We start from the raw sequence: 19,728 nt of genomic DNA, 5'->3' as shown, positions 1-19,728 counted from the left end.
CGCATAGATAAGATCATGGGGGGGGGGTTCTCGCCCACATGCTTCCTTACCACAGGTGGGAGGGCTGCTGCTAGGCAGTCTTCTTTGCTGAGCACTGACAAGCAATGAAATAGTTGAGGGGTAGCAGCAAGAAAGGAGGAAGAAAACGGGTCTGGTTCTTTGGTCTTTAAGAACAGACCACTAGAGGTGTATTTTGGGCTGGATATTTGCCGGGCCGACCATTGACGTGCTGAGTTGACGGTTGACGTCTCTGGTCATTACACAGATTTAAATAACCAGCAAAAGGGGGTTGGAATGGTTTTTCCAATTCTTTTCAAGGAAATGTATTTTGAGGATATATTGAATCTGACATAACTTTCAACTCACTTTCAAACCAATCTACTGAGCTGAAGAAAGAGATCAGAAATGAAACGAAGTTCTGATATACTTAATCTACTTAAAAAAATTGACAAGAAAAATAAAATTTCAGATGTTTTTTATTCAAAGGTTCTCAAAAGAAATAAAACAGAAAAGCTAACAATCTGATCAAATGTACAGTTCAAAAATGTCTTTTGGCGTTTAACAACAAGTCCTAGGAAAGAAAACTACAGAGTTATCTTGAACCGGACAAATAAGTTACCACTGGCAAGTCTGTGGCACTAGTAAAACAAAAATAAAAAATTAACTCTCTTGATCATATAGATATCTCTATGAAAATCTTTTTTTTTCAATCTGTACAAAAGGTCTTTCTTCATAAATTAATTTTTTTTATAATTTAATGGCTGTCTACTATGTGATGTTTAACTGATCTTTTTTTTATGTACAGAGGTTATGTTTCCCAAATCTTACCCAGACGAGTATGGCACTTAGTTCAGACGTTTCTAGCAGCAGATTTCCCCTCCCCTCTAACCGAGCTATCAAATTTCTGTCTTAACTAATGCAAAAATATCAAGTAGTGAGAGACCCAGGTTTATAACTGTACTAGGTACACAGAGGGTGCTGCGTTCAGTCTGGACTTCCACAAAGCAGTAATATTCCAGGGAGCATAGAACCAATAATACCACAACTTTAAAAAAATGAAACAAAAACAAAAACAAAAACACATTTCTCTTATGACTATGTAATTTTCACTAGAATCTACACTTCTCAGAGCAGCAAGGACTTTTGAAACTATGAAATGTCACTGACATCTATCATCAAATACAAGCATAAAATTTAAGAACTAAAAAATACTTGAAAGAAACAACTGCTTAGCCCTAGCTCCTGAGCTAGGAGGATTTGGTCTGTGGAAACAGGGAGGGCCAGCAACCTGTCCCAGCACAAAAGAAAATAGACTCTGAGGTAGATAACTGATCATACACAGCTGACCAGACAAGTACACAGTTTTGGAAGACAACTTAATTTACCATTGCTTTTAAAACATATGCAATTGCCTTAATAAAAGAGCTTTAATAACAGTGAATTATCTTATATGTACTAAAGTAGAAATAACTGTGTATTTATGAATCAGGAATTTCATAGTTTCAAAATTGGTTTTCTTTACACTTGAACACTTGTAGTGATGACGTAAAGTGTGGCACTGCTTGGATCCAAATCTTCCTTCATGCTTTTTTGTTTGTGTGTGTCCATACATCAATTAAAATTATAAAACCTAAATGCAAAGGTACAAAAAAGGCACATTCTCCTAACCGCAAACTGGTCCGGCAAAAATAAAGAGCACAGAAGATGTGATGCTGAGACAAGTTGGAGCTACTGGTTACTGGCTCTTCGGTCTTTGGTGAAGTTACCTTTAAAAGTGCCAAGTCATTTTTATTTTTCAAATTTACCTAATAGAGAGAGAGAGAGAGAGCTAGTAGCCAATCGTTTTGCTTCTATTCGTATCTCAGCTTATGTTTGAAGATAAATCCTTACTTTTAGCTTTTGCCACTTGGTTGCAATAGCAACATGTTTCGGTTTGCCAGATTTCAGGCATAATTCTCATTCTAAAGCACTATCATTAGTATAAAGGAAGGACAAAACATTCAGTGACTCCCCTCCCCCACCCCCATCCCCAACCCCAACACTACCTACACTAAATCTAGTACATCAAGTTAGTTTTTTTTTTCCTGAAAAAAGGCAAAAAAGACTTTACATTGCATCATACAGCAGATATCCTAAATCAGTCAAACTATCAGAGGAAACTGTTGGCGTACAGCCTTACAAACAATTTACCCTAATAAAAGTTCCCCAGTCAGAAAATGTGTTTCACACAAAACATTTTTCCCTTCTTGCATTTCACTACCTTACACATTATGTGAAAAATCATTAAAAACACCTACTACATATTTAAAAAAGCCAAAATTTCAGCAACTTTTATTGACTACCTTTTAAAAGCCCTATGCTGCTGTTTTACAAGGCATAACAGACCAGCTCATTTGGTCAAAGCATTCTACATCATTAGTTTGAACTAACTTTTACTGAAACAGCTACAGCATCAAAAGAGTTAAGGCAAATTGGAATTCATAGAAAAGGATAAGACACTTCACACTACGTTGAAAGAAAGACAGAAAGCTAAGAAAAGAGACACTGACGGCAACACTGAATTACAGCAACACTCGCACTGCAAGCACAGAACACCATGGGTGAAGTCGGACTATTTAAACTTCAGAAAGCCCATTTCATACAGCTGGAAAAAAAAAACACAAATTAAACACAAAATGAACAAAACCACAAAAATCCGGTCATGCACTTGGATAAGTCTTCATGGTCTTTGTGCATACCCAGAAAATTGAAGTTTCCTTTTTTTTTTCTTTTTTCTTTTTTTTTTTTTTTTGCATCATAACATTTGATAAAAATCTTTTGTTTTTGTTTTTTGTTTTTGTTTTTTTACTAAAATAAACCTGTTCGGGGGAACAGCTACTAGATGAATTTAAGGGTTTTATGCACCTTATAGAACTTATAGCAAAAATAGTTTTAGTTGATTTCATTATAAATAACGTTTTCAAGAACCTGTGCAAAACTGTCAATAATTTCCTAAAGCACAATTGATCAGAAAAATCCATGATTGTTCAGCCTTCACACCCTTCTTCATGTAAGAACACCTTTCTATACATCTGGAAGAGAAAAATAAAAGACAAATGCTTTTGTAGATTTGGTGTGATACACTACAGAGCTTTGTAATCTGTTTCTTGTTTTAAAGAGATACGTGTTTGAAAAAGGCTATGCTCCTCACTGGTGGTAGACTGAAACATGCAAACTCTGGAACTGATGGTTACTTTCAATGCCTGTCACATCCAGGACTTGCAAAATACTTTATTTAATTTAGAGCCAAATTCATGTGGGTTTCTAAAGAGTGACTTTATGAAATCAAAAATACTATTATCACCAGGGCAATCCAGAAACCAGGGTATTCTAAGTTCTACACAGCTGTTTTATTACAGTCTGCATGGTAAAGTGAAAAGTTTTGAAATCTGTGGTTCAAGTGAGAGCTGGAAATACAATCTTTCAATCTAAGGATATTGACATTTATCTAAATTCATAATCAAGATGTTGCTAAACTTGTAATGCTAGATTAAGCAACATCTTATGCTATGGGTCCTCTGGTTTCTGAGTATTAAAGTAATATAGGATACTGTATTATAGGACAATTTTGGTACTTGGTGTTCTCTGATGTTACAGATTTTTATTTTTTTCTTTTTAGTGGGGAGAGTAGTTATACATTTGGCTTCAGTATAAAGCATTCTTTTTAGACAAAATGATTAATCTTAAATTCATAAAATCACTCATTGTAATATTTCAACAAGACTGGATGCCTGGGCCATGATTAAAGCAGCATGATAAAATCTGAGTTATCTCAATCACCATTTTGATTTAAAAAAAAGCCCCATAGCTTGAGCCCCCCAGTTACAGAGACCCTTCCCTCATACCTCACAGTTACTTATTGGGTTGAAAGGTATATGGAGAATGGTCATTAGATGTCTCCACAGCCACCTGCTGTTGACCACTTGCCTCCTACAACAAACAAAGCAGAATGGATGAGACACGTTAGTGAAAAAACCTCAGTTCTGCTACTTAGGTCTGACTGAATCCAACAGTCCCTTAAAACCAGTTACTCTTTAAAGTAAATTTCTTCACGTCATGCAGAGCTTTCAAGGTTCATCATTTCCCTAAGCAGCTGGCATGTCTAATAGACCCAAAACACCTCCCATCCAAATGTTTATGACTTTCCTATTTTTATCAAGCTACAGTGTATCAAACAAATCTCTTACCCTTTTATCCCCTGGGGACAGATGTGATTTGGAATTCAGTATTTTCAGATTTTATAATCTGAAATGTGGTATGCATATGCTGTATATCATATAATGCCTCCAGTAGGGTCTAGGGCAGCACCTCATAAGCAAACATAGTAATAGTTCTACACTGGAAGCCATGAATGAAGCAGCACAGTTAAGTGGGATCAAGATTTTGTCTCATCTCAGTTCAAGTTGGGTTTTGTGATAGGTCAGGTTTTATGCTAAAGTAGTTAGAAAGATAATTTTTATTTTCAGCTTTCTTTTTGAGTTTCAGACTGAAGATAAGGAATTGTAGGCTCTGGTAATTGTGGTTGTCAGTAACTGCACAAACAGAAGTAAAATACTACTACCACCACCTCCAACAACTACTGCTACTATACTACTACTGCTACTACTGCTACTACTATCACCACTACCACCACCACCACCTCCACCAACAGGCCAGAGTCGTACGATCCTTTCCTGGAATTGGAACCTTTGGGATCTGCCTAATGGGCAAGATCAACTCGATTGATACATTTCCTTGAAATTTTAAGGATATTTAGCAGGAAAATGCTACGTTTTTCTCTTTAACCGTAATTTAAATGCTAGACTTCTTTCTTCCATATCAGTATCTTCCATAACAAGAACAGTTATCTAGCCATACTAACAGCCTCTGTAAAAACAGGTATGGTTTCTTCTTCATCCCTGGAGCAGTTTCAAAACAGCTTTCTCTTTTCCACTAAGTATCTTAACTACAACTGATTTCTTTTCATCATTATTAATTATCATGGATATGATCTTTAGTACTGGGACTGCAAACTCCAGATTTATCTTAATTTGTCTGTAGTATCGTTTTATAAGAGACAAGACAGAACCTCCGATGCGTATGAAAGACACTATAAGCTTAGAAAATATTTCTGGGAGTCTTAGAGGTGTGGCCTGGATGTTGTTACCCTAATTTGTCATGATCATAGCTCACTGCAGTCGCAAACTCCAAGGCTCAAGGTTTCTTTCTGCCTCATACTCCTGAGTAGCTGGGACTACAGGTCCATGCCACCATGTCTGGCCAATTTTAAAACAATTTTATTTTTTGTAGAGATGGGATCTCACTGTGTTGCCCAGGCTGGTCTCTAACTCCTGACCACAAGCAATCCTCCCTCCTCAGCCTTCCAAAATGTTGGACTTACAGGCATGATCTACCACATCTGGCTAAACGCAATTCTTTATCCAAATATTTGAAAATCTGGTAGATTTTTCTGAGTTTAATTTACCCATTTCTGAAACTACTTATAGCCAGAATGGTCACTGGATGGTCTCTACCAACCTCAACAGGAACCGCTGTCGTCTGCATGTGTGCATACTGTGGCAAGTAGGCTCCTTGCATAGCTGATGTTGCAGGCATGTACTAGAAAGAAGAATGAGATCAGAATGGGCAATGGTAAACTGAAAAATCTGGAGTACTTACGGGAATTATGAGATGGATATAATGTATTTGGAAATCTCAAAGAAGAAATTTAAATGGGCTACCTCAAAGCTTAAATAGTGCATATAAATATGTCATATGGAAGGCAAACTGTTTTCTACTTTTTGAATCTGCTAAACTAAAAATCCCACGTTTCTTTGGATTTGCTAATAAAGTGAAGATAAAAAAGTTTATCATGGGGGAAGATAAAAAAGTTTGTCACTCTCAAGAATTCAGTATCATTAATGTGTGATTTTAGAAGATCTCTCCTCAAAGGACCTCATTATTTTCTAGTAGCCCCTAAACTAGTACCTAGTATTGTTTCTACAGGTGGAGCCCATCCACAGGGGTAAATGACTTATTAGACCTCTAACAGGTCACTGCATTAGGCAGCAGAGCCCGGCTTTTCTGACACTGACCATCATTCTTTCCCAAAGGCAGGAGAAATTTCTAGTCAATCTCATTGGATATGTGTGGCCCTGGCTTAGCCTTCACAAGAAATGGCTGCGGGGTTTGAATACATGAGGGGAAAACGCACCACCCTTTGTTCTTTTACGCCACTACAGGATACAGGCTAAATTAAAATCCTTTAGCCATCTTACCAGCAAAATGCTAAGCATCAAACCTGGAAGCTGATCTGGTGCCAGCTCAACCTCATTACCCAAAGGAGTCCCCTGGACTTTGGTGAAATATTTCAATATTAAGATCATGATTCAATGCTCCCAAACTCCATAAAAGAAGAAATAAGCGAGAAATAATTTCCTCCTTTTACCATCTTTTGTTACTTTGTCTTTTGCTTCATGACACTGCCACAGGGACAGTGGTACTAGTTACATAAATGACAATAGTCATAAAAGGCTAGATGTGGCCAGGTGTGGGTGCTATATTCTTGTAAAGGAGAGATACCCAGAGAATAGACTTTCAGTTCATCAATTAATCAAGAAATAGCTGAGTATTTACTTTATGGAAGGTTATGTGGAGGGAAGAGAGGAGATTAGACATAATCTGTTATCATAGAGCCTGTCATTTGATAGGGAAGATACAGGCCGCATTAATTTACCCTCCTCTGTTTACAGAGACACATGATATTAATTTGCCACCTACTGTTCCGGTGCTGCCTAGTGACAGATGACTCATCTGCTGGGCCAGAGGGCTGATCATCGATGCGGGCTGTAGTGACATGGTGTGCTCCATTGAGGGAGTTAACACGGCACCCTGGGGAGTTGGACACAAGAGTAAAATTAGACAAACTGAGGCAAGAGTCAAGATCCTGTAATTACCTTTTGCAAAGGAAATACCTTGGTTTGTTTAAGAATGTGAAGCAAAAACAACCTCCCTCAATCTTGCAAATGGCATCATAAACAGTTTCCTAAAAATCTTCTAAATTGCTCTTCCTGAGAGTTTTGTAAGAGCATTAGGGGAAATGATATTTTGGCATTCACTTCACAACAATCCCTGTATTAAAGCCACTGGTCCCTCCTTTCCCTCCCTTTCCAACACTTCCTGTAACTGGAAGCAAGCTAGTCCAGCAGGAGGAGCTATCATAGGAAAAACAAACTGATTATCACTGCCTGCCTAGGGTTACAAAATGCTTTCTTAAAAAAAAAAATACTGGAAAAAAAAGGCAGTTGATGTTTTCTCCAGTCACAAAACAATGTATTATATTTAATAAGATCAGTACAGTATTTTGTTTAACAATGTTCTATCCAGATAATCGTTTGGTTCAATATCAGGTTGTTAGGATTGAGAGCACATTTCTTCATTCACTCAGTGTTTCTCAGAACTTTAACTTACATTTTGGTGCCTGTGAGGGAAGACAATTAAGATATGAATAATAATCTAAGTCCAGATTCTTTTATTTCATTTGAAAAAATGTTGGTCATTAAAATCACATTAAATATATTCAAGAAAATAGGAGGAAAAAAAATCACTTCTAACTCAGCCAGTCTAATACAACCACTGTTAGCAATGTCAGGGTACTACTGCCAGATCCTAGCCTCTGTGTGTTTCTGTACAGGTTCAATCAGAGCGCATCAACAATTTCATATCCTAGGTTTGTGCTCTTAACTTAGCATTCTATTCTAACCATTTACCTAGCTTATGGAAAAACTATCATTATTATCATTTTTTAAATGGTTACATTGATTGTATAAACCAAAATTTAATGAACTCTTTATTTTTGGACTTTTGCAATCACCTCATTATCTGAGTATTCTGACATGCTCTGTAACTACTAACATATGTTTTGGTATCACTGTACCTGGCATCCCTTAAATACAACTGTTATTTATTGATAATTAGATAGACAATCTAGGACACAGTTAGGTGTACAGGCACTTTAATTCTGGTTTAAATCAGGCAGTTTAAAGCTGGGTGGGGAAAGGTAATGAATCCTCAGATAGCAACCTTCTGCGTACATTCCTAACGTCTCCTCAAAGATGTTAAGCTCAGATACGTGCAGTCTTTTTCTCAAATGTTGCCAAAAAGAAAAAAGATATAGATGTGGGTCAGAGATAATGTTTGTCCTTAATACATTCTGTTAGAATTTTTTTTTTTTTAACATGCATCATCAAAAAGCATGTGGTAACACGGAAATGACTCAGAAGCCTAGAAGATGGTGGAGGAGCTTCCTGCTCTTTTTTCTCATTCATTGGCACCATCTGTAATAGGAAGTCCTCAAATTCAAAGTAGGTTGATTTCCAAGGATTCCAAAATAGGGTAGCATGGAGTATCAGGGACATAGATTGCTATGGGCATGTGTGGATCAGTGCATGTATATTACGTATATTATGTACACATGTACATAATAAGTGTGGGTTTGAAGATGTGTCTATGTATGTGCACATGTATAGATCTATATGTATGTGCATATATAACACAAAACATATACATATATCAGAAAGCGCCTCTCCTATGTCATCACCTAAACATGCTTTATCTGCTTCTTAAAGGTCATCTCAGCAATTTCTCATTCAGAACCTGTTATCCCTGGATTGCTATTTCATACACATGGTCTTACGTTGCAGTATCCACTTTAAAAGGTATCCCAAGACAAATTGCTGTCTGAACATAAGGCCAAGAATAGAGTTCTTCTTCTAAGCAACCAAATCTGTTTTTATTTTACACATATTGTGAACCATATTGCTTACCAGGATTCCAATTTTGCATCAGTTACTAGAAAGCTTAGAGCCAAATTTGTGATTTTCTCATGTGAACATGCAGGTAACTGTGTTGGACATCCTTAGCCTTATTGTAACTTTGTTCTCCATATGTATTTTTCAATTTTCAAACCCTTCTTCCACAAACTAGATATTCCACAAACTAGATCTTATATGTCTTTGAAAAACACATGAAATACACTATATAATAAGGTAAAGTATAACTCACTCAATAAAAAAATGGGACATATATGAATGCTCACGTGATTAAGAAATCACATTTGTTATTTACCAAATAATGTCCTACCACTTTAGTATTTATAATCTCCATAGAAAGGCTAAGTAACACTGATGAAAATCTTATCTTGGTTTTGAACTTTGTATCTGCATTAAACAGAATGTAAAAAATGAGAGCAGTTTTATCCCAAGTACTATTAAAAATGTAGCCCCTCAATTGAGTGAGCTCTAAAGAGCTGGTATGAATAAGAAAATGGTGCCCTGCCTCAAATATGATATATTTTAAGTTCTTATAGAAAATTTAACTTAATATCTTCTACCAAGTTATTTTATGACAAGGATGAGAAGAAGTTTTATAATGAATTTGTACACTCTCGTATTCCATGTTTAAAATTTCCCAAATCCTATACCACCCTTGGCAAATGGTTTTAACCCAGAGAGAATATACACATAACTTACTTGTAAAATACAAAGTCATTAAGATGAAAAACTTACAGGGTGCTGTAGAATATATGGTTGAGGTTGCATCCAAGAAGGACTTTGCACCTAGAAAAGGGAGGATTTTGAAATAAATATTGATTTTCATTGTAAAGCTTACCTATTTCTTTAGAACTCTTTTTAATCATGTTAAAAAGCTACAGAAAGAAAACAAGGAAACAATACTATCAATGATTAAAAAGATTAAGGCAGTTAGAATTCTTGGCAAACTGGTCACTCTGAATAGGATGAAATGATTATTTAGAAACAATTTCTATTTGCCCACTCAAGAAGTAATTGTTGAGTATCAGGCAACAAAGAGAAAAAGGCGAAAAAGACATGGGCCCCACCCCCAAGAAATTTACTATTTATGCAAGGGAGATAAACACAGAAACAACTCAAATAAAGAGTGAAAAGTGTTAACAATCAAGGTATGAACTAGGTGCTTTAGAATTACACATGAATGACGATTAATTCCAGCACATCTTATTAGAAGTTAACCCTTAAAGTATGTGCTTATTTAATACAAATAACAAAATTCAATTTCTCTTTGGTACCTAGGACATTAGGTTTAGAAATCTTGTATTGTGGTCAACAATTTCTAGTTAGTGCAGAAAATAAAAATCTGAAATTCATATTAAGGAAATTAAACTTCAGAACTAGATTTTGACATCTACAGTCAAATGGGCATCCACACAGTAGACCCTCTGAATTGAGAAATAAAGATGTGAGAGTCAGGTTTTGTGGCAGGAAAGAAAGCATGTGTAGTCTGCCACTCAAAAGAAAAACGTATCAGCCCATTTCTTGATGCCCAGAGCTTTCCAGAGTCTATGTAATTTTATAGTAAGTTTCAGTTTCCAATTCTTAACAACAAAACCCTCCTGCATTTTATCCCCTATTGTTAACTTCAGAGGTTCAACAGAGAGGATATGGGGAAGAGTCATGGGGGAAGAATGTATTGTGATTTACCTTGATAGCAGAGCCCCGATACTTGTTTTCTCTGGTTTCCTTTGCCACCTAAGGCAGACCAAAGTTAAGTGCTTCTGCCTTGTTAACATTTCAGTTATCTGGACTGTAGCCTTTCCCCATTGGGGTTGGTGGTTTCTTGCAGCTGCCAATTTCTCAAATCCAATTGCATAAGCTTATGGTGGTTTAGTGGAGAAAGGCCCACTCCAACACGAGTGCAGGGCCCTCACTGGGTATATGATGGGAAGGCAAACAACTCCCTATAGACCCTAATTTGGGCCAGATGCCCCCATTTTTTATATGCTTCAGTGGTCTTAATAATCTAATAGCTTATAGCATTACCTGATTAAGGAGGTATGACATCTAATTTTCTTTCTTAAGCAGCAAATCAGCTGCTGTCAATTTCTATTCCTCAATTTTCTAATTATAAAATGGGAATAATAATGTTTTGTAAACTCTTTACTATTGGTTCTTAACCTCTTTAGGGTCATGGAGCCCTCTGAAAACCTAATTAGGGAAATAGAACATTTTTCCCCACTTAATTGCACATACACAAGCAACATTTTGCAAACAACTTAAGGAGTCACAGACGACTTAAAGCTCATCCACTGACCCTACTAGGCCCTGAATTTATGGAGTTAAAAATCAGTCTTAGAGGCTATGGCACTGAGTGTCAGGCAATACAATGAAATTCCTATGTATCTTAGAGAAATGCAGAATGCCCAGGAGAGGAAATAAGGCCTTTGAAATATGTTGTTTCCAGTTAGCTATATCAAATCTATTACTGACACTGATCTCCTAATTTTTATTGTACAAAATGGTTCTGTGGCCAAAATGCACACTGGTTTTATATTAAAGAGGGAAAAAGAGGTGTTGGAGAAATGTGTTAATAGCTGTAATATCTATAGCAACATAAATTCAAATTAATACTTATAATCTTTCATTTGCCTAAGAATAACTTACACTTGCCCCTATTTTTAGTAACATATAAATGACAGAAGTTTCCAAGTTCAGACAGTTAAGAAAGACTACCTTTTCATGCCAGGCACAGGAATTGTTTATTAGGGAAGTGCACTAGAGCAAATCTCACGGAGTCTTATACAGTCAAGGAAAGGATAGGAATCCTAAATCCAAAACAACTAAAGCAGCATTAAATTAGTCAATACTACACCCAGCAGAATGAAGCATCAGCATAAGTAACATAATAATCCAGAGAGAATAAAGAAAAGAAAATGAGTGATAACTCAGGGAAAGGAGGCTGTAAGAGCTTAGAAGCTTAGGAGACTGTGAATGATAATGTCAACCTTCAGTTTTAGTGCATGATAATGTCAACCTTCAGTTTTAGTGCACCTAATTACTTCCATTATTCAAAACCATTTTTATGTTTTTAGACAGAATTAGTTACATGACATTGCTTATTTTGGCCAATTCATTATTTAAAAGTATAACTAATATACCCTTATTATCAGCCACCTAATCCTGCATATTAATAATAATCACAGCTAACATTAACTGAGTGATAATGATATGCGAGGTCCTCGGCTGGGCTCTTTATACAGTCTCATTTGGTTTTTATAATTCTCTCAAGACTATGAGATAGGAACTATTATTATCCCCATTTTAAAGATGAGGAAACTGAGGCTTATAGAAGTTAAAATAACACAACTATTAGATTACATATTGTAGTCCCCTAACCCCAGAAATTAGGACTACAATATCTAATTGTTTAAAAATCAATAATACACAAAAATTTAGTCACACAGGACCCCGACGGTCAACAAAAGGAAACTCTGTTCCCACATGTCTGCAACTCAACTCCATTATAAGGTTCCTATCTTGGGCCCAGGCAGTAACCCTGTTAGAGGTTTTCTGACACAGGAGGAGAAATGCATGGCTTCATGGCAGACAGGAGCTACCTTTGCATTCAAATCAAATCAAATCTTGAAATACAAGGCACTTCAAGAGTTTTTGTTTCTAAGTTGGGAATTTCTTTTAAGGTAAAGCCTCCCATGCAATAACCTAAACAGGAAGTCCCATTTTTGCTTTTATATTTTTGCCTCAAATGTCAGCTGCATTGCTCACTTAATGCTACCTACTAGAGACACATCTTTGTGTATTACCATGTTTACTTGTTCTTTTATCAGTTCCTGCTGATGAATAACAAAAGCAAGGGTACACACCTACTTTGTATTACATCTAATGGCAATTATCTTAAGTTTCCATTTTTGGGAAACATGGTGTCCAAAAGCAGGGCTCCTTGGTGAAGGAAGTGTTTGGGTTCATTCCAATTCCAAAATGCTATGATTCCAAGGACTGACCACTGACAACCATTTTCCTTTGCTTTACATTCTCCTATACATAATAAATCATCCTGCCAAATACAAAGCAGCTCATACTAAATTGGGTATCCAAGCTGCATAATATTTGACTCAAATTTCATAAATGCTCAAAATTTTAAGACACATAAAAATGTAGCAGAGATTCATGGTCCACAAGTGGTTATACTGCTGACGAATCCTAAAGGTACAAACCTGGTAGGCAGATACAGGAGATGCAATATAGGGTGTAATAGAAGTTTGAGTGATCATTCGGTTTGTAGCAATACTGTATGGTGAAGGATAAAATCTAGAACAAACACAAAAGCCTTTATTAAGTAATCCTTTAAATAGAATAATTCATGGAACAAATGTCTAATATTTTCCACCTTCACATTTTCATTTTCCCTCAAGCCATTATGGATTTATCTTAATGACATACCCGTTCTGTATAGCAGCTGTGGTTGGGTCGTAAGTAAGTGTCATTCCAGCCTATGGGAAAGAGAAAGAAATATGAACACTCATCTAGAAAGGCATGAATTAAAAATTCTATTTCTAGCCAGGTGTGGTGGTGTGCACCTGTAGTCTCAGCTGCTGGGGATGCTGAGGTGGGAAGATCCCTTGAAGCCCAGGAGTTCGAGGCTGTAGTTAGCTATGATTACATCACTGCACTCCAGCCTGGGCAACAGAAGGAGACCCCTGTCTCTTAAAAGAAGTGGGGGGTGGAATTTGTACTTAAGAGTCTAATAGCATTTGTTAAAATCGGGAGTTTCTGTTAGTCAAAGTAACTATAAATATGATAATTAATCTCTGGACCCGCACTGTCCCATATGATAGTCATGAGCCACATGCAGCTATTTAAAACTACATGAAAAATCGATCTCTCTAGCATACTAGCTACGTTTCAAGTGCTCAGAGAGCCACCTGTGGCTGGTGGCTGTTATTGGACAGTGGAGATTCTAGAACATTTTCCCTAGACATTCTTGGATCAATATATTATTGTTTTTAAAATAATAATTCATGGAAAGTCAATAGATGGAAATGGAAGTCCAACATTTTATTAGGAAATTGAGAGTTTTAATTAAAAAAGAAAACTATTCAAAAGAGAGGTTAAAAAAACCTCAACTCAATGATAAATGTACTATTTATATATACATATTCATAGTATTATTTAGGATAACTTCTAAATATTATAAATATAAACCCCTCTAAGAAACCATGACGTAAGAAACCCCTCTAAAAAACCATGCCAGCCTGGGCAACATAGTTAGATCCTATCTCTAAAAAAAAATTAAAAAATTAGGCTGAGCACGGTGGCTTACACCTGTAATCCCAGCACCTTGGGAGGCCAAGGTGGGCGGATCACGAGGCCAGGAGACCGAGACCATCCTGACTAAAATGGTGAAACCCCGTCTCTACCAAAAATACAAAAAATTAGCCAGGCGTGGTGGGAGGTGCCTGTAGTCCCAGCTACTCGGGAGGCTGAGGCAGGAGAATGGCGTGAACCCAGGAGGCGGAGCTTGCAGTGAGCCAAGACCGTGACACTGCAATCCAGCCTTGGTGACAGAGCAAGACTCTGTCTCAAAAAAAAAAAAAAAAATTAAAAAATTAGCCAGGAGTGGTGGCATATCCCTGTGGTCCCACCTACCCAGGAAGCTGAGGTGGGAGGACTGCTTGAGCACAGGAGTTTGAGGTTGCAGTGAGCTATGACCACACCATTGGACTCCAGCCTGAGCAATGGAGACCATGTTTCTTCCTTTTTTTTTTTTTTTTTTTTTTTGAGATGGAGTCTCACTCTGTTGCCAGGCGTGAGTGCAGTAGCATTATCTCCGAACACGGCAGCCTCTGTCTCCCAGATTCCAGCGATTCTCCTGTCTCACCTTCCGGGTAGCTGGGATTACAGGCACGCACCACCATGCAGAGCTAAGTCTTGTGTTTTTTGTAGAGAGGGGGTTTCGCCATATTGGCCAGGCTGATCTCTAACTCCTGATCCCAGGTGATCTGCCCGCCTTGGCCTTTCAATGTGCTAGGATTACAGGTGTGAGTCACCGTGCCCAACCTAGAGACCCTGTTTCTGAAAAAAACCCAAAAACCAAAAATACCCCCCAAATCACTTGTGTTTTTCTTACAGCAATTTAGAATGCTCTTGTACTTCATGTGTAGCTAGCTGATAAACACAGCTGTTTCCACCACCTATTGGTCCATCTGGAGAATCACTCTGTTATCACCATATATAATGAAAAGAATTTTAATTTGACATCATTTGAATTATAATGTACCAAAAGGAAGATTTAATGCTGGCACCTATTTCAGAAGTGTGCAGCCAAGTCAAGATGCCTTTTTGTGTTACTTTCCATGTGGGCATTCAAGATCACACACCCCCCACTAAAGTTTCAAGAAAGGACTTACAAGTCTCACCTCTCCTTCTCTATGCCATGGTCTTCCATTAGGGATGTATTTGTTTGGGTTCTGTCTCTTTTTCTGTCCTCCATCAGCAAACTTACACAATAAAGGTTCTGTGGGGGCTAAGTAAACAGAGAAAAATAAAATGAAACCACAATGATATGTGTATGTGGATGACAAAATGTATTACAAAAATAGGAATAGTGTTCATGCTATAAGGCAAAAGTAGTTCACTCAGACCTTTGTAAAACTGTCCACGGTGAAAAACATAGTGCAGAAAAACATACTAGTTATTATTTCTGAACATTTAAAGAACTATTCTGAGGAAGCAAAGGAATCTTTCAAATCACTTTCATGCTTAAGAGCAGACACATTTCTTTTGGTTTTGGGTCCCTCTCCAGTTCCACCTTTGGACCGTCACCAAAATAATCTGCAAATGTAAATAGGATTGTGCCATCCTCCCCTCCTCTCCCAACTTAAAATGGTCCCTTAGCTTCCCATTATAATTCCTAAGAGGGACGCTTCACTTCTCCCAGTAGAAAACAAGCCGCCTCTACACTGCTCACACACATAGTTTCATTCACAATTTGTAACAATTGTTGAGTATGGTGACTTGTCTGGTGTCTTGTTTCCCCTTCTAGATGATAAGCCCCATGGGGGCAGTAACACTGTTTTGTCTATCACTGTATCCCCAGTGCCTAAGTGTGTGGACTTTGTAGTTGCTTATTACATCTTGGTTGCATCAATGAATGAATAGAAATAGGTCTCATATGTTCATTTTTGGGATATGTCAGTGAAGACGACTATTGTGAGAAAGCTAAAAATACTTGTCCACCCTATTTAAAGGTGGTCTTTAATCATACAAATGGGTATTGCTTTACTATATATCACTATAGATAGATATGTATATGTTACTATATCACTTACAATATAATTATATATTACTATATATCTATATATTTATATAAATCCTTCTTACAGAATCCGTGAGGCCAACACAGAAAAGCAGAAGATGTAGAGGCTATTTTCAAGGATATATACTCATTAGAGTTAAAAAAAAAAAAAAAAAGTCTACAGACAGCATAATAGGGTACCAGTGACTTTTCCTTTTCTTTGCTTTTCTGCAATGGAAATAGCAGTGTATTCCCGAAAGTTGGGCATTTTTCCGTGTTTCTAGTTAATGTAATAAAGGCAATCACACCTTCCTGTCTGGTTCCCACATTCTGTCCTTTGTCTACTGTAGAACCATGATTACTACTTTCAAGTTCTGTTTCAAAGTTAAATAACCATGAAGAGAAAAATATTACTTGTGGAAAATTTACTCCTTTCTCCTGTGCCTCTTATTATCCTAATTCATCTCTTATTTTATTTCACGATTACCCACCCACTAATGATAGGGTGGAAGCAGTAGTGTCTTTCAACACTTCTCTGCCAAAAAAACAAAACAAAACCAAACAAAAAGCCCAACTGTAACTCCTTCTTGGTGAACTGTCTGGGCTGCTGCCTAGCACTCCCTTCTTTTTTCCCTGGTGTGAACCACTCTGGAGGGATGGGTTGGAATGCCAACTCACTTCTGAATGACAACTGGGCAATGGGTATGAAGAGTCAGGAACAAAAATCTTAGGTGTTTGGTGAGACTATCTGTACTTGGCCCAGATCTAGAGAGGTTAATCCACTGACATTTGAGGTTGTAAGATGTTGACTCCACATAATCTCATAGAGCAAGAGAGAAGATAACAAATTCGGTGGTGCTGGCACATAGTGGGTCTTCTCTGAAAAGAGGTGCTTTTATCTAGAGGGTTTATGAAAACTACGTCCTAGACTGAAATTTAACTTTTTTTTTTTTTTTTTTTTTAAAGAAGTTACTTGGCTCAGCAAGTGATCCCAACTGGCTGTTCTTCTTCATTAGCATAATTTCTTTCAGGCTGGACTCATTTTAGAAGTTCAGTGCAGGCCACCTAAACAGGCAGGTGTGAATAAAAGCAGGTAAGCAGCCAAACCCTGGTGCCCACCTAACCTCAACATGCGCTGAATGACCAAGTGTCCCTATCTGTGGATAAGGTGTTTCTAACACATTTTCCTTCATCTAGACTCTGGCCTGTCAAAGAAAAATAAATCTCAGGTGACAATAAAGCCTGCTAAAAATGCATAACAATGAGGTAAACATCAAGGGAGCGATGACATGTTTGCAAATAGATCATTTAAAATAAACAAATGGAAGAGGATATAGCTGCATCTTTCAAAAAACAAATTATATTTACTACATGATTCTATGCTGTCATTAAGCTATTTTTTCCCTTCCAAAAGCAAAAAGGGAAGCAGTTACAACAGTTTGTATACTGGCAGGCATTCCGTATCTTAGGAAAACAAGCTTTTTAAGAATTACAGCCAGTAAAAATGACACATTTCTGAGACAGTTGCTGGTTGCTTGTTTTAGGGAAATGGGAGTACCCCAATATTCCATGTGAAGCAATATAAAATTCTAACTCTTTTAAATTCTCTTTAGTCTATTTAACCACCAAAATTTTAACTCAGTGTCCACTATGTGCCAAGTACACAAGAGTTGGGGATACAGTGGTAGATAAAATAGGGTCCTTGCCTCCTTGGGGCTTGCAGCTTAATGGAGAAGAGAGTGTATCTAATCTCATGAAAACCCATTTAGTCATTTATGGAACACAGCATTGTTTTTAGAGGTATTTGTTTTCAATAAAAATGCTACCCAGAAGCAAAATACTTTTGATGCAGAAAGTACTTTCTTTGTACTTCTTTGTACAACTGCTTTGACTGTACTTCTTTGACAACTGCTGTTCTATTTACTTGAATGACATTATTAGAAACAGCTTCTCCCTGTAAGTTCTTAATGTTTTATTCATTACAAAGATTGTTCATGTGCCCTAGGAAAGCAAATTACATGAAGATTTAATAAATTTTTAGGTAGTTTAGGTGACAAAAGGGCCTGATTTATTGTAATTGATATGTGGTCTTACCACGATGTTGAGCAAGGGTTAGGTGATCTCCGTTAGAATTTTGGGTAGGAAAAACAAAACACACAGATGTCATGACCCACTTATTTTTAAGTGTGTGTGAGCTTGTTACAAAATGAGAGATCCTCATTTGGCCAGCATCTCCTGTGGCTTCTACCAAACCAGCAGTAGTCCCTAGTTTGCCTTATGGAACCAAATATACAGGTTCCAGGTTGAAGAATCAGGAGATCCTACATGATGGTAGCTTGTTCTATAGAGCGGACCTTTCAACTGAACTCCAGTTGTTTTTTACAAGGGAGAGATACTGGAAGACCGACATGCAGAAAACAAAGCGCCATAAATACTAGTCATATGACTTTCAGTGATAGGTAAGTTTGGCCAAATTAACATAAAAATTGATATGTAACTGTCAATCTTCTATATGCATGGTTACTTTTCCAGATTAGCAACTTTTCACCTTATTCTGCAAAGCAGTGATTACAAAGAACTCTGACAAATGTTTTGTGATTTAAGATGTATTCCTGTATTAAAGTACTATAAAAATTATATAACCTACCCTTAAATCAACTGATTTTGCCAAATATGCAGAGCACTCTAGGTTAAATTTCCCCTTAATTAGTTGTGATCTTTTAGGTTTGTAAAGGGATTCTCATTCTCATTACCCAAAACTAAAGAGTTATCTTCCTGTTCATCAGAACCAACAGGAACATGCATCTCCAACAGCTTGACAACTGCAGTGTTACCTTGAGCATTTGTTAAAGGTCCCAGGCAACACTGCAATGCAAACACTGATCTAATATTTTCTGGCATCTCTTAAGAGCCATCTAAGGTAATCATGTTACTGGATTCTCCAAAGTGCTTTCAACAGAGCTTTGAGAGTGGGATGGTCTCTTACACAAGCTTGATTTTGTGGTACTAACAATCCTTCCCGAGAGACTGTGAGCTCCATGCATAAGGCTCAGGCTGACTTGCTGCCCATCTCCACCGAGTATTTTCCTTACCGGTCTTCTGAAACTTAACTCTACAGTGATTTGCGCTCCAATGTCTTTCCTAGATATTTGTACTAAAAAATCACTTGTAGAATGCCAGCTTTGAGTAAGCACTGTAGCTCACGATGAGATCTGCAAGTCCTCCTCACTTATCAGACAGCTTGGAAGGACTTGGAGCTCTCTAGAGTTTGTAACAGAACGGATCTTTTCCTCAGCAGGTTCTAATGAAGGTCTTCTCCATGCTTTTCCCTGTCAGATGCTGACAGCAGTTAACAGCTGAAGAAACTGCCACTTCCAAACTTCCATCTTTCTAGTTATGCTGTATTTTATCCTAATCAAAAAACTGTAAAATGTAAACTGCCCTTGATAGAAGCTTCTCCATCCATTGTAGAAAACTAGTTCACTCAGCAACTGTAATTAGCTTCCTTTCTGATAATGTTGGCTACTTTCAACATTCCTCAACTCACAAAATGCAAGGAACTAGCTGCTGCTTTTAAAACATTTC

At 37.3% G+C, this 19,728-nt stretch overlaps 1 protein-coding gene across 10 annotated transcripts in view; it reads right to left on the bottom strand.

Moving 5' to 3' along the window:
* Positions 1 to 458: 458 nt before the first annotated feature.
* Positions 459 to 19,728, bottom strand: part of RBMS1 (RNA binding motif single stranded interacting protein 1) — a 213,652-nt gene continuing 194,382 nt past the window's right edge. For 6 of the 10 annotated variants that reach the window (XM_030916221.1, XM_030916223.1, XM_030916224.1 and 3 more), the window contains 9 exons: positions 15,257 to 15,372; positions 13,290 to 13,339; positions 13,064 to 13,157; positions 10,536 to 10,583; positions 9,585 to 9,635; positions 6,799 to 6,909; positions 5,557 to 5,637; positions 3,885 to 3,969; positions 2,840 to 3,071 (listed from right to left, as the gene is read on the bottom strand). In XM_030916221.1, the coding sequence (XP_030772081.1) occupies positions 3,892 to 3,969; positions 5,557 to 5,637; positions 6,799 to 6,909; positions 9,585 to 9,635; positions 10,536 to 10,583; positions 13,064 to 13,157; positions 13,290 to 13,339; positions 15,257 to 15,372 (629 nt within the window). In that variant the 3' untranslated portion in view covers positions 2,840 to 3,071; positions 3,885 to 3,891. Of the gene's footprint in view, positions 3,072 to 3,884; positions 3,970 to 5,556; positions 5,638 to 6,798; positions 6,910 to 9,584; positions 9,636 to 10,535; positions 10,584 to 13,063; positions 13,158 to 13,289; positions 13,340 to 15,256; positions 15,373 to 19,728 lie in introns of all 10 variants that reach the window. The other 4 variants (XM_010379099.2, XM_010379101.2, XM_010379102.2 and 1 more) reach the window with 4 other exon arrangements.

The sequence above is a fragment of the Rhinopithecus roxellana genome, chromosome 14 (genome assembly GCF_007565055.1).
Source record: "Rhinopithecus roxellana isolate Shanxi Qingling chromosome 14, ASM756505v1, whole genome shotgun sequence".
Classification (NCBI taxonomy): domain Eukaryota; kingdom Metazoa; phylum Chordata; class Mammalia; order Primates; family Cercopithecidae; genus Rhinopithecus; species Rhinopithecus roxellana.
This window is presented reverse-complemented; position numbering and strand designations above follow the sequence as displayed.